General features: G+C 44.2%; 1 protein-coding gene across 1 annotated transcript in view; it reads right to left on the minus strand.

Moving 5' to 3' along the window:
* Positions 1-15,149, minus strand: part of ARG2 (arginase 2) — a 20,137-nt gene extending 4,988 nt beyond the window's left edge. Inside the window, exons 1-4 of the mRNA XM_064713516.1 lie at positions 14,947-15,149; positions 14,756-14,828; positions 1,655-1,832; positions 691-850 (exon numbers count right to left, since the gene is read on the minus strand). Of these exons, the coding sequence (XP_064569586.1) occupies positions 691-850; positions 1,655-1,832; positions 14,756-14,828; positions 14,947-15,075 (540 nt within the window). The 5' untranslated portion in view covers positions 15,076-15,149. The remainder of the gene's footprint in view (positions 1-690; positions 851-1,654; positions 1,833-14,755; positions 14,829-14,946) is intronic.
* Positions 15,150-15,565: the final 416 nt, after the last annotated feature.

A 15,565-nucleotide genomic window follows, 5' to 3' on the forward strand; every position in this document is an offset into this window, starting at 1 on the left:
GTACTTCAGCCTTAGGCCAACCTAATGTTCAGCATCTTGACAGCAGCAGAAACAAGCCATGCACACTCCATGTGCCCCAGGAAACAGCTCTTATTTTGAAAATCTGGCCTCTTTCCAAGAAAAAGGCTCTCTCTTTAAAAGATCACTGCAAGCAGTTCCAGCTGTTTTGATTTGTAATATTTACAGTGGAGCCAACACCAGAGTAGCCAGTTAGGAAAGATCATAGAGGAACAGCCCCTGTCAGCCCCCAAGGTTGTCAAAACATGGAAGAGCCAAACTAAGCAGAAGCAGCATGTGAGGTGTGCAGGAGCCAGCTGCTCCTGGAGGTGAGCTCAGCTGGGCTTTCACAGGCTGGGCTCAGGGGAGGTTCTTGCTCAGCCTCAGCAACAACGCCCTCAATGACTCAGGAGCAGCACCAGAGTCACTGTGCAGCCCACAGGGTGCAAACACAAAGAAAAGCTTTTTCTCATGGTGTCTCTAAGTGTGTCTGTATCTGGGTTTGCGTGTGTTTGTGGCACTTGTATTTAGGTGTGCACGTATGTGCATGTACACACACAGTAATAGATACTTTTCCTTGTATTCGGATAGAAAAGATCTGCATGTGCAGCAGGTAAGAAAGAACCTCACATCAGCAAAGGTGAGCAATGCTCTGAGGTTGCCATGTAGGGTAACTACAATCAGGATACTCACTTTATCTTGGAGCTCCCGTAGGAGAAATGAGAGGGGCTGTCCATGGAGGCTCCCAGACTGAGTTGTGAGAGGGGTGTTGATATCAGCATGTGCATCCACCCAGATCACCCCGAGGTGTGGGTGCTGCCGTGCATGGCCGCTGACAGACCCAAGTGCCAGGCTGCAAGTACAGTAACAAAGTCTTTAGTCACCATTTCTCCTTCACAACAACTACAAGGACAAAGGGGAGTCTCTGAGCTTCAGTCAGCCGTGTTGGTACATTTTCACACATCAGACATCTGTGACAATCAAGGGAGCATCCCATACAAACTGCATGGCATGCCACTGCTGTGATTCCAGGAGGCCAAGTAACTACAGGGCTACAGTAATAGATGAGCCACAGCTCTCTGCTGTCACCCTTCCCACACACTCAATCTTCGCCTGCTCTGGGTACAAATGCTCCAGAAAATCGAGCCTTTTTTTATTCTACTCATGACGCCTTCCCCCACAATTCCTTCTTACATGCCCTACCATCTTCAACCAATTCTCAGACCAAAGGTTAGTGAAAAAGAGGAAAAAGATTCATTGTTGTAAGATCTATTGCAAAATTGTCTGTGTGTAGGCATTACAAACCTGTCCTAAGACACATTGGGCAAAAGAGACACGTCACTAAACACTGCGCAATAAAGAAACTGAGCAGTTCCTCTGAAGGAACCCGATGACACAAACTTTCCCAAAGAGGAAAACCTCAGTTGTGTGTCTACACAACTGATCACAGACCAGTCTGGAGCTAAGAAGTACTGTCTGAGAAGGTCAGGTTCTTGCAGCTGTCCTCTATGTTCCATCCTTAAAGCCCATCCCTAAGGTATTGCCAAGGAACGACCCATGAGCTGTTCCCCAAGTCCCCTTGTTTCTTAAATTACATTCTTGCACTCCAAGTGTTGACCTGCAGCATGAACCACTAATTGTTTTTAGGTCAGCTCACCTGTGATCACCTCCCAAAGTCACACATCTGTGTCCAGCAGCTACTGCTCTGCTCACTGCATCAGCCAGCATCTGGGTGGCCAAGCCCACCGAGCGTGGGTACAAAACCAGGTTGTTGTACAGCTCATCGTTGGGAACTTGAGTGAAATTCAAATCTCCAAAGTCGTGCACTTGGCATCCTGGCAACACAGCAACAAAAGGAGAGAGTGACTTATTTAAATGCCTTCCCAGGGAAATGCTCAAAATCAGTTGGGCATGTATGAAAGGAACAGTGGGAAAGGCATGCATCCGTTTGGCTATTTGCATGGGATGCAATGTCACAGCATTACAAATTAGAAAGTTTAAGACAACATTATAAGCTTAAGCTTAAGACAGCTTAAATTTAGCAATGAGCTATGCGAATCATAAAAAGTCACTTAGAAAAAGCTTGGATTTTTAAAAAATTATTTCATGATAAATTCTAACATGAAAAATTATAGTCTGCATTACCATCTTCCTTCTCATTTAGACAGACTGTATATAGCCTCAAATAAGCTCAACTGCTTAAAGATTCCAAGGATTACACATTTCACTAACTATAGCTACAGTTATTTTACATTTTCAAGGTCCCCAAAAATCCTGGCACAAAACTGCCAAGTAACAAATAATATAATTTTCTTACAGTACTTCCAGGCAACTCAATTGGAGAATCCACTAGAGCTTTATTAGGAGAACCTGCCCATTTCCTCAACACAAGATATTCTAGAAGGCATTTTAATTCTGGGACTTTGATCCCCAAACTCTTTGAGAGCCTTTCATTGTCAGTTACTGATTGGCTGTTGAACCGGAGAACATTCTGGGTGTCACACAGCCTTTCCTCTCAGAGACTCTCAGTTTGAGACAGGCCTCTCACTGCAGGCTCTGATGAGGGCAGTAAAGGCCCCAAGCTATTTACAGCTACAGGAACAGTGGCTTAATAAGACCACCCTGAATATCAATCATGCCTGTCCCCTTCACTCCTCAGAAACACCAGGCTGTTTGCAGTTCAAAGCATCCAGGCCAGAGGTGACATTTGCCCTTAGCCATCCTGTGCTTAATGGGGCAATTTGAAAAATTTAAGACAAGTCAACATGAAGAAACAGCCTTGGGGCTCTGGGTTCCTGCTTAATTTCCACTAAGCCATTAGTCAAATGTCTAGGAAGCTGGCTCTGTGAATTTGCTTGGTGGATATTGCATAAAAGCTTACTTAAGAAATACATGACATTTTTATTTTAAAAGGACTTCTAACTGGTGACATGAATGAAGGACATTTTATTGAGTCACTTGTGCAGATTTTGTGCTGGGAAGTAGGCAAGCATACATTTCAGAGCAGGGACAGAGGTGGGCAGATATTGGGCTATTTGCAAATGAACAATGTCAGCTGAGCACAGCTGTTCCAGGAAGGATTGCATAGATGTCCCAGCAACTCAGATAACACATTCTCTGCAGTGACTTAAAGCAGTAAGCAGGACCATGACACACCACTGCCAGCTTTTCAGAAGGCAGCACGGGTACCCAACTGCTTTTTTTTCCTCCCACAGACAATACCTAATTAAGCAACAGGATGAAGGCTCTGGAATTTTGAGCCCATTTTGTTCAGATTTGAATGTGCTATCTGATCTCTGACCACTACATTTTCTACCCCCTGTTTATTCTAGTGCTGTGCAGAAGCAGAAAAAAGTGAGTTCCAAGACGTTCAGAAAATGTTACAAGTTGTTTTTTTAATTTGCGTCATCCTGCAAGGCTACTTCTCCCACATGGGCACACTGCTACACGTTTCAGTATTTCAAACTTTGATTAAAGTACTTGAGCATGCCTGGGACCAAGCTTTGGAAGCAAGACTCCAATGGGTATCAAGACCTTTTGGAGAGACTCTGGTACAAGGGGATAATGCCTTTGATCCAATACCTCTGATGTGCGTATGAAATAAATCTGCAGTTGGGAGCCATGTGCAGTGAGTTACACATTGCAGGACAACACATTTTACAGTGTGATGGAAGAAATTATACAACTTGGGTTTTGTTCTCTCCTACAGGACATACAAGCACATGACAGTATTTTATCCATTAAAGGATGAAAAACAACTTCGTTTAATGCTATCACAAAGCTCCACCTTCAGACTAGTACAAAGCAAAGATCCAGCTATGCCATCATTCCTTGCACTGACTGATTCCTTGAAGGAATGAGTTAAAATTCTCCAGGTTATGCTCAAGGCAGGCCACACGTGGCAGATTTGAGCAAGTGTGTTTAGAGAAGTAGCAAGTGTTTAGTAGTTTCTGCTTTACCCTGCCCACCTCCAAGATCCCATTGTAGAGCAAAAAGACTTGGTTCAGCTTCTGAATAAAAGACCCCATTTGTTTCTCAGGATCACATCAGGCTTATATAGCTTAACACTTTTGTGTTATTATTTTTGTGTTATTGCAGAATTCTGCAATCTTGTCTACTTTTTGAACACATGGTACTCGTAATTCCCTCTAATTGTTTTTATCTGTTAAAGATGATAGATGTCTTCAGTTTTTGTTACCATCTTCTAAAGTTCAGTTAGGGTCCATGAACCTTGAAGCAGTTTATTTTCTCAGCTTTGTGCATCCCTTGTCTCCAAGCCCACTGCACTTACGTGCTTGCAGAGGACAGCTCAGGTTTCCCAAGGTGATAAGGAATGTTTTCAGCCAGCTATCTTATTAATCTCAGAAGTACATGCTAATCCAATACTCAAGCATTAATATCTTCTCTTACTGTTATTTCTTTTAACGGTGCCTAGTGTTTGGAAAACTGGGATTTAATGACCTTAGGGCAAAGGGAAAGCTTAGTGAATAGACAGTGCACAGAGAATGAAAGTCACAGTACTTAGATATCCCAAAGTGTGGGAAGTCCACAGTTTGTACACAGTTTTTCAAATGACCAGATACTAGAGATTAAATCAACATGCACATTTGTCTTAATGATACTGAAAAAAGAAAAACAGTTCAATAAATCAGTAACTACTTCAATAATTTGACATAGCTTCTATTTGGAATCTCAGCTATTAGACTATAACTTAAAGATCTGAATTGTTTTCCATTTCATCTGCCTGCTTGCACATAGATTTAAGTTTATTTCTTAAATCAAAGCTCCCTCGACTACATTATTTGTGCACAGAAACTGCTCATGGATAGACATGCTGTACTGCTGTGCAATCTGGGGGATTTTGCTGTTATTTGGCCATTAGTGAAAGATTTTTCAATCTACCTCACCAAGCAATGTCCATTTACTTTCTTTGCTAGCTGGGACACTCTTTGTTTTATACAGATACTAATACTTAAAAACAGAACAGCTTTTCAAATCAGCACCAAAAGTTAACATCAAGAATATATGGAGCCTTTTAAAAGGCAGCAGATTCAGGTTCTGAAAGGCAGAAAACGCTATGGGCAGACAGGAAAGCCAGCTTCCTTACACTCATTAGAAAGCACAGCATCCACACCATTTGTCACTGAAGCAGGTCAGGTCTAGCCAGGATTAAAGTTCTTTTAAATGGAAACACACCATAAGTACCATACAGTACTTAAGGAGGAAGAAGCACAAACATTTTGCTAGTAATGTAAGAACATAAAACTAAATGTGATCAAAAGTCTTTTGTTCACAATTTCGAGCCCTACCAGAAATTACTTTCAAATGAAAAATATATTATGTCTGACTCATTAGTCAATTATCAACAGTGCAGGAAATTTATAGCAACCAAATACATACAAGTCAGATCCACCAACACCCTTGTTCTAGCAGAGATCCCTTTTTGAAATGAGGTAAACAAAAAAGCAGGTCTGAGTAATCTATTTGTGTTACAGAAGCTTGAAAGAGATCCAAAGGAGATAAAGGTGTCAGTCTGAGCAGGAGCCCAGAGTGCAGTTACATAACCCACACTGCACATGCACAGCAGCCTGCCACAAAGCACAGCCAGCTCAGAGTGCAATCCTCAGGGCTTCAATGCCCCCTCTGTCATCAGGGGTGCTGGGGACACATTTCAGCCAAAAAATTAATACATTAGCTTGAAATGGTTTGCACACTAGGTCATTCCCGGGTTAATTTCTTTTGACCAGAACAGGTTAGGGAAAGATCACAGAGGCATTCAACCTGCAGTAAGCTGTCATTTATCCAGCCTGCACAGCCAGAACCTTACTTGTATCAGGTAGAACAAATCTTCATTATTCCTACTCAGGAGCCTTAGACTTTAAATAAAAATTTTTTAAAAAAAGAAAAAAAAAATCACACACAGAAAAAAACTCACCAAAAACAAAACAAAACCCCAAAACATCAACCAACCAAAAAAAAAAAAAAAAAAAAAGAAACAAAAACAACCTTACACCACCAAACAAAGAAACACCAACAAATTGAGTGTATACCTGAAAAAGCTTCCTTGCATGCCTTTTCAAATAAGCTGTTGATGTATCAGTCATGCTCAACTCAGTTATTTTGCCATTAGTGAATGATTTGATAATCTTTCACTGGGGACATAACACATCTTTCAGCAAGCTGTATGACACGTCTGAAGTTCACTTCCTATCATAAGCAAAATATACACAGTAGCCAGCAGTTACTACAGAAATTTTCCTGCATAGATTTAGAGAACTGTCCTCTGTAAAAACAGGCAGCTCACGTCAGGTGGCATTTCACTGGAAAACATCTGGGCAGCAGCACAGAAAGCCTCCCCCCATCCTCCTCCAGCAGGAAATGGCACCAGCAACAGAAGCAGCAAACTTGCCAGTAGGAGATTCAGCTCTGCAGAGCCAGGCTGTTGGCTGACATTGCCCCATGGCACATTCACATAAATATAACAGCTCTGCAAGGCAGCAGATGGGAATTGGAACAAAAGCACAAGGAACATGGGATAGGACTGATCTCCCAACACTGCTGGTTTACACTGGGCATTTCTGAACTGGACTTAAAAAAACCCCAAAACCTAAATTAGTGGGAAAAGTGAATCCTCTCCTGGATGAACTACTGTCAAAGGAATCTGGAAACCCTACAGTTACTGGACCTTCTTTCATACTATGTTATATACAAAGTTGCTCACATGCAAGCATCGCTCCTGCAAACTGTTTTCTCAGCTATAGCACCATTTACTAAACCACCACAAACACATAAAGGCCTTTTAGGATGCAATGACTATTATGAAAAATGTTTATAGGCAAACTTAACATTTTACTTCACATGAATGAAACCAGGTTACTATCCTTCTTTGCAGTATATACCCATTAGCTTATGGTGGGGACTTTGTAATCCTTTCTGAGAGACACTGTCAAAATGTGTCTCACAACAGCAAACAAATTATTCAATTCATTATGACCAATGCATTCTGAAGATTTTTTTTTTTAAGGCAGTTTTAACCCTCCAGAATTATCCAGGGCGTGTGTGCATTACAACTACACAAAGTGCATGCTTTCATTTTACATGAATAGGAAATTAGGCTAGCAAGGTTCCCACTGCAAGTGACAGACTTCTGCAGCCTAATTTAGTCATAACCTGCTTGCTAGGAACTTCATTGCACAGCATCTACTTCTCTTTAAACTGAACAGGTATCTGCTAGAAGAGCTATAGCTATATACCAGGTTATATATAGGTATATATATAGGTTGGATACACAGTTGATGGCCCAACAGATACCTCTCAGCTCTAAAATCTCACATCCTAAAAGGAAAGTTCTTGCATGAGCAGTTCCCATCCTTTTATTTGAAATTTTGAAAGGTCTGGTTTAAGACAAAGTTTCTGTAGCTGTAAATATTAAAAAAAAATTCATCTCCTACAAAAGCAACAAGCAAACCCAATTCCAACTGCTGCCCCAAGTCTGTAGTCAAGATGTCCCTTGCATAAAGGGAACCAAAAATTATTTTTCCAACCCCAAATCAAGCGGCCACCTCATTTCCTTTGAAAATGGCTTATAACTTTAATCTCTGATGAAATTCAGTGCAGTTGACCTTGAAAGGTCTTCAGAAACGTCACTCTGAGGTGTTGGGAAACATTTGCACTGTGGCTTGCATCAGAGAGACGGGTGCAGCTCTTGCGTGTGCCACAGCACCACCAAGCCCTGCACATGTTCTAATTCCCTTCAAATAAGCTTAACCCAGGCACAGCTCCTGACAGCACCACAATGGGGCCCTCACAGCCAGGAGCATCACACTGCCAAAAGAGCTTTCCTCAACAATAAGCACCTTGTGCTTTAGATTGTTACAAAAGTAAACAGTTACACTGCATTCCTTAACCCAGGCAGGTAACACCTGAGAGGAAGGGAGAGTAAAATATATTAGAGATTACTGAAATCCTCTTCTTCCCTCTTAACCAGCTGGGAGAAACTAACATCTGACCACTTCTTCGTATACAAATGAAATCTGGTGGGTTGTTGGTCTGTAGGTTTTTGGGTTTTTTGGTATTTATTTTTTTTTTTTATTTCAGTGCTTCATTCCCTGCTTTTCAGCAGGTGGTGTTAAATAGAAATTTCCACCTTTCATCCAAAACCAGTCCTCCATACCATATTCACATAAGCATACACCTGCCATAGGTCTCTTGGTCTTGCGAGTCCACAACAAGACACATGATTAAAGTTTCAAATGAAAAAGTAGTAATAGATCATGTGTACTGTAAAGCAGATCAAAATCCAACTCATTACCTAATTTTCCCTCTGTCACCTCCCTTTGTGCATCCCCCCTAATAACTCCACTCCTCCAACAGAATTAATAGTAAAAAAAATTAAACCAGAATGTAATCTAAATGTACTCCAATCCAAAGAGAATTATATAGGTGTAGAAATTCAGCTAAGTCATGTATTAAAACTAATTTTATAATATGAAAGTATCTAGGATAAAGGGAATCACTATAAATAAAAAAAAAAAAAAACCAAGAGCTCTGTTCATTGGTCCTTCACCCTAGTCTCCCTTTATTTAAAGATCAGGAAGAAATAATTCAGGTTTTTCTGATCTTCACCAGCCTAGCTTTATTTTTAAAGGTATTTAAACTAAGCTGACACACAGAACAATTACCCCAAATTCACAAAGATTCTTTTAAAGCCAATTTCATAGAGTGCAACCTCGAGTATGCACCAGCCAAATGGGAGACAAAAACAAACATCCAATCAATGGATGGCTGACAAAGCTTTTCATTCCAAAGCAGACTGTGTGCTCCATCAGCATGGGGAAGGGAATATCAGAATCACCTGACTGCAAGGACTGCTCTGACTCTATTTTCAGTGTTGGCATTTTTCTCCTGGCTTCCAAGGCTACCTGTACTCATGCAAACATGGAAGGTACAGCACTCAAAAGGCAAAAGTGCAGCTGCTGAGCAGAGCTGAGCACAGCAGAGCACACTCCCCAGGGAGCTCAGCCTCCCCTGCTCAAGGCAAGACAGCCAACGAGCTCTGCTGGGAAGATGCAACCTGAACACTGCCTTAGTGAGGCCTCCTCAAAGCAGCTCTGCTCCAAAACCCCAGCAGGGCTCCTTCTGCCTGCCAGCTCACCAGAGGCAGCTCCTGGCTGCCTTCCCCCACAGAGTAGAGCAGCACCCGCCCTTGATGCATCCTGACAAGTGGCATCATTTCAAGGACTCATTGCAAACGCCAGGTACAATCAGCCCCTTTGGCTGTGCTTTGATTTCTGACAAACCACTGGTCTTTGAAGGTAACCAATCATGGCTAATCCACATTTGAGAGATAAACAAGAATAGCAGAGTCCCATGGATCTTTATCTCTGTATAAACAAAAAGAGGTAATTAAGTCTGGTTCCAGAAATAAGTTGCAGTGCTACATAAGTATGTTGTACTGATATTAAACAGAACTGTTTGGGCATGCTTGTGTCTAAGGGAAAGGAAGGAGAAGAGGACTGCCATTTACCCATTTAGTTTCAGGGGAAAAGGAGGGGGAGAGGGTGTTCCTGGATTAAAAAAATGCATTCCTATTTCTACTTTGTAGAGAAGAAGCTGTTAGTCTGACCTCTTTGTGTTATATCTAAACTGATTTTTGGTCCTGAGGATGTTCCTAGCACATGAATACTTAGCTTTGACAGTACTAGCACCAGATGTGATCAGAAATAAAAACAGATGAACAGTAGCATTTCTTACCTCAACAATGCAGAGATTTAACTAAATAACATGCTGCTTAAATGCCAGCAGTTATTTAGAATTTTGCCTGTCTCCCACTTCATCAACAGCAGAAAACATAACTCAAAAAAAGCCAGATCTTGGGGTTATCGGTACAACAAATTGAGTTTATTGGAATTCTAGAGATTAGAGATATTTGACTGGCTGTACTAATGTCTTTACAAGTTTAAGTTTAAAATACTGAGTTGTGAAGAGAAACAACTGAGGTAAAAGCTAGTGCAAAACAAAGCTAGAATCCAAGAATCCATTCCTGACAGATCTTGTTTCTAACATGTAAATCCAATTTCAGTCCAAATACAGGGCAAGCAGAATGGTACAGTTTGTCAAATTCTTCAGGGATACAGGCAACTTTTTAAACACATTTACTGGATGGACTGATGAACATTATGTTCCCAACAATGCAGCCGCAACTCTTGCCAGTCCAAATCTGCTGAATCCCAGCACCTATACTTATTTATGCATAATTGGTGCATAACTAAAAAACTGTTTATCTTACTTCTAAACTCTTTACTGAAGATGATTTAGGTGGACAAAAAAAGGGAGATATGTAGAAGCAGCTGCCTCATGATTTATTAACAGTGATACTAACCATATGAGCTGTCTTGGTGAAGAAGCAAAGTTGAATTGCTATTTCTGGCAGCAGATGTCAACAGGAGTCCAATGGATTTGGGCAAAGCAGTAGTGTAACTCCAGAGACACAGGGATTAACGGCTCCACTCCTCTTTTAGAGGAGGTTACTCCTTTCTGAGTCACTACACTGACCTCATGAAGCCTATGACTGAGGAATTTTTCCAGTCCAACAGAAGAATGGTGATATGATGCTCATTCTCTCTGACACGTGCACCTCTCCTCTGTGTGTAAGCCACGTGTCTCTGCAGTTCACCAGCTTGTCAAGGCAGCAACTCAGATCAAAACTTTGCTAATCAATCCTACACTAACCCAAATCCAAGCCTGACTAAGGTCAGCAACCCAGCTGCATGCAGCTCTAAATAAAGACCAAAAAAATGTAATTCAGCAATCAACAACAGTCAACACACAAGAATGAATACTTGGGAAGGAATTTTACACTAAAGTTGTTCCTGTGCCAGCAGCAGCACAGATGCTCTAAGTCACCTCACAGGCTACAGTAAGAAACAGTAGCTCTCTATTAAGTATAAAACTGAGTAAGGCCTTTCTCTCCTCAAGTAAAAAGATTAGGCAAAACTCTGGATTGAAGTTGGATCAGATTCTCTGCCTAATCTGCAGCAAACAGGAGAGGCCCAAGAAATTCTCACTTTAAAAAACTTCGTATTTTGCACCTTCAGCAGCTTATGTATCTGCCACCTATATCCCCCACTCCTAGCCAAAAAAAGTCCAAAAGCCACCACATACTGCACCCATTTCTGTTTGCTGTTAGAGCAACACACAGACCTACATGCTTTACACCCTTTTCTCTCCCAGGCCAAGGAGCTGGGGGCCTCTGTTTTCACATGGCACTTTTACTTCTTTGGCAACATGTCCTTTCAGCTGATAATATTTTAGTTTCCCTTAGGAAAGGAAGCAAAGCCAAAAGACAAACATCTCCAAGGTGAATAAAAATCCCCACAGGCAGAGTAAATTATACTTTAATTTAGTCCTGCTAGGCTTACACACCCACTGCTTTTGGCTTGGGACTCCTGCTACAGTAACTCTGAGTACCCCTTGAGCTAGTACCAACAGGTAACTGTGATCTCTCTGCTCCTGACAAGGGAAAAAAAAGTCAGATTGGTGGCTCAGATTCATCTCTGACACTTTGGTACAGACTAGCAACAACACCTGCCTCCGTGCTCCCTCTTCGGATTTCAGCCTAAGCATAAACAAGCAGTTCACAGGCAGTCATTGACTGAGGCAGCTAAGAAATTACTGTACCATGTAAGTATGGTCACAGAATCTGCCAAGGGAGGGATTCCCCCAAAAAATAGAAATTGGAATCGCAGCTCAGAACACTGCAATAGGACTATGAAAGAACAGAAATTAGGATAGGGTCAAAGGAATAATAAAATTCCACCACCCTCACCCCCCCAAAATGCACCAGACAGTGAAAGCAAAGTGGAAACAAAAGTTTAGTGTTCTCACTCTTTCTGATGTGGCTGGAGCACTATCAACAGAAGTCACTAAATAAGGCAGAAAAACATGTGAAGAGCCATGTGGCTGCTTCTTATTCAAAGCAACACACAGTATATGCATCTTACTACCCAAATGCTGCCTTTTGGAGAACCCTCCAGAGCACCTTCATTTTTTACAGCATGAGATGAACTTGAATTACAAATGGAAAATGAATAAATCAAAACTTAAAATAAATAAACTTTAACATTTCAGGCAAAGAGAAGAGTCTGATCACCAGAAATCTCCTCCATGTGAAAGGCAGCGAGGGCAATTTTCAGAGTTACTGTTAATGCAGAGGAATACTGCTTCTTTCCCCCATCTGTGCTTCTTTAGATGGCCCAGAATCTAGCCTCACTCTTGTACTGGGAAGCATCATTCCACATTTCATACTTGGTTTCAAACTGGTAATGACAAGGAAAATCAAGTTTATAGCATTTTTTCATCTCCAAGCAGGCAATGGGGTCATGTAACAAACACTTTCTATATGCACTCACATACACAGACCCTGTGGTCACAAATGCTTCAGAACAGCATCCAGTACAGATGAAGAAGCCCTGTGTCTTAGACAATTGATATTTATTTTTAAAGGAGAAACCTGGTCTGCTGCAATACAATTTGCCTGTTCCTGGAAAACAATCAAGAATCCCTCAAAATCATTAACTCCTATAATAAAACAGATAAATAGACTGTCCAAATTAATAATTAGACTCATACTATGGCTCCATTCATACTGTGGTCTTCTTAAAAGTATGAGCAGAAGATTCCTAGTGTTAGACAGACGGAGAAAGCAGCTAAATTTTACTGCCAGTTCAGCATACCACAGGACTCCAAACAATGGCACTATTACAGTACTGCAGCCAAAGCTATCCTGGCATCCCAGAGAAGAAAAACAAGCAGCCCACATATAAAAACAATAATTTGTTAAGTTTCCATGAACAACAAATGTGTACGGTGCAAAAGGCTACATGGCAGCATCCTCCTCCATCCAGCACCCTCCCCTCAAGCAGGCTGTCCTTGCACTGCAAACCCCTCCTCTGGGCGTGCTGGTGACTGTCATTGTTGCAGCATGGGCCCTCACAGCAGAACCTGTTCTTAAAAGGGCTGCAGAGATTTAGGCAGCAATAGAAATCAACACCACCTTAAAAAACAAACCAACCCCACCCCATGGAAGAACACACCAGCAATAGGAAACTGCAACTGCAGAAGGAAGAGCCTCTAAAAACTGTAAGGGAACAGCAAGAAGGTATCTCCATGTGCATAACTGACTGATGAGTAAACAACTCATAAGAAATTGAGCAGTGAAAGTATTTGTTTAAATTAGTTTACCTGGCTTCATTTCCACCCCCACAACATTTTGATGCTGGAATCCAGAAAGGGCTCAAATTTCCCTTTCTACCTTCTTCAAGCTCCTATTGAAGTGAGCTTGTGTCAGGCAAACGAGAGGGCTTCCTCTTCTAGTTTTAAATTTTGTTGGGTTTTGTGGGTTTGGAGTTTTCATCAAAGAATTCTTACAAAGTGGAAACATTAGCTCTGAACCACTTGAAAGAGAACTCCAAGCCTTAAAGTATAAAATTCTGTCACTGATACAAAATAATCTGCTGCCTACAGGCTTATTGAGAAGAGCATCCTCCTTTCAAGCCTAGCAATTTGCAAGTTTCAAATAAACTTTAGGCTCAGTAACTATTCCAGTACAAAGCTCTTTTTGATGTCCACTGACACATTTGCTGAGGTTATAGCGCTTGCTCACTAGAATTTAAGTACTGCCAACGACAGCAAGTATCTGTACTTTGCTCAAAACAAGTGAGAAAAAGAGTATCTACTCATTTGGCTGCCAACTGGGACTTTTCAGCTTGTGAATCATAAGATATGCAGGATATGCCTACAGGGCTGCACAGAACAATTGTTTCTGTTTTGAAGAGTTCTTAAATTCAGAATAAAATTGCTGGAGGGTTACTAGGCAATTATCTCTCTAATCCCCACTGACACTAACCACCCAGGGAGCAGATATTGGTTCTTTCTGTGGTCCATCCCCGCAATCCATCCTCATCACACCATTTTCAGTAACACTCTTTAGATTAAAGATTCTCCAAGACACAGTTAAGCTTTACAAGTTTCTATCCCTTGTGTCCTGTTTCTAATAACTGTGGTAAAGCTTTCTGCAGGTCTCAGCTTGCAGAAGTAATAGATGTGAGAAGCTGAATCACAATTAAGTCCATGGATTTGCTTGCACAAAAAGACCAGAAACGGCCAGTTCACAGGGTGGTATTTGCAAGCGTTTTCAAAGACTTCACACAAGACCTCATACATAAAACTGAGGACTTCTCCAGAAAATTCTGAATTTCATCACCTAGAAGCATACGAATCTTTCAGGAACAACCTGGTAACAAACGCAGAAGGGAATAAAAAAGAAAAGGCAAAGCGCACAGCGTGTGATACGCCGAGGATCACAGTTACTTGTCGGGATGCCATAGGCGCACACAGCGCTGCAAAGCGCCTCTCGCTTCCCCGGCTCAGCACGGGAGCAGCCCACGCTCCGTGTGCCGGTGCGGCGCTCGCTGCGCGTCCCGCTGTTGCGGGCAGCCGGGACCACCGGCCGCTCTTTGTTCCGGGACCCCCGCAGGGCCCCGTGTGGCTCCTCCCGTGCGGAATGCGGCGAGCCTGTCCCCGCCGGCACCTCCGCACGGCTGCGGGCATCGCCGGTGCGCTCCGTGGGTCCCGGCAGGCAGGAGCCGTCTGCCCCCGCCGCAGGGAGCGGCTGAGTCACGCTGCCCCGAGAGGCGAGAGGGCGATGCGGGCAGCCCCGCAGCCCCGCCGCCACCCCCGCCCGCCGCGCAGTGCTCACCGAGCCCGGCCAGCCGCTCCACCAGCCCCGCGGCGCGGAGGGTAGCGGGGCCGTGGTCCACTCCTCCCCGTTTCTGCGAGACAAAGAGAGGAGAACGCGTCAGACAGCGCTGCCGGCAGCCAGGTGCGCAAGCCCCGCCGGGGAGCGGGAGCAGGGCGACCGCGGCACCCGGCGCCCCCCGCGATGCCCACCTGGCCCCTGGAGAGCGGGGCTCCCACCAGCGCCACGGAGTGCGCCCGGCGGCGCGGCGGGAGCGCGGTGAGGGGCCGGCTGAGGGGCCGAGCGCGGAGCAGGCGGGCGAGGGGCTCGCGCAGGGCCATGGCGGGGCGATGCTGATGCTGTTGCGGCCGCGCGCCGCCCGCGCCCCGCTCTCTTCAGCGCTCCGCCCCGCCCCCCGCGCGCCGCCGCCCCGCCCCTCGCGCCCCCGCGCCCCCGGCCAACGGCAGCGCGCGCGCACGGAGGTGTGTCCCGCCCCCCACCCCCCGCGCGCGGCCCCGCCCCGCTCCCCTCACGGCCGCCCGGGGTTTTTCCACTGCGGCCGCCTCGGGCTCCCGCCGGTGCGGCAGCGCTGCCGGGCCCCCCGGGGCCGCCGCACCACCGCAGGCCGAGGGCAGCCGCTGTCGCACCCGCCCCGCCTGGACACAGGAGACGAACAGCACCTCAGCCGGGCTCCCTGGCTGGCCACAGCGAGCTCGGGAGCCTCCGTGCGGGAGCGCTGCCCCCTGGCTTCGCTGGAGAAACACGGGTGACGCTCATCACCTGATGGCCTTGATAAAGCACTGAACGACCACCTGTCCAGCACATCGTGGC

This window comes from Zonotrichia leucophrys, chromosome 5 (genome assembly GCF_028769735.1).
Source record: "Zonotrichia leucophrys gambelii isolate GWCS_2022_RI chromosome 5, RI_Zleu_2.0, whole genome shotgun sequence".
NCBI classification, from domain to species: Eukaryota; Metazoa; Chordata; class Aves; order Passeriformes; family Passerellidae; genus Zonotrichia; species Zonotrichia leucophrys.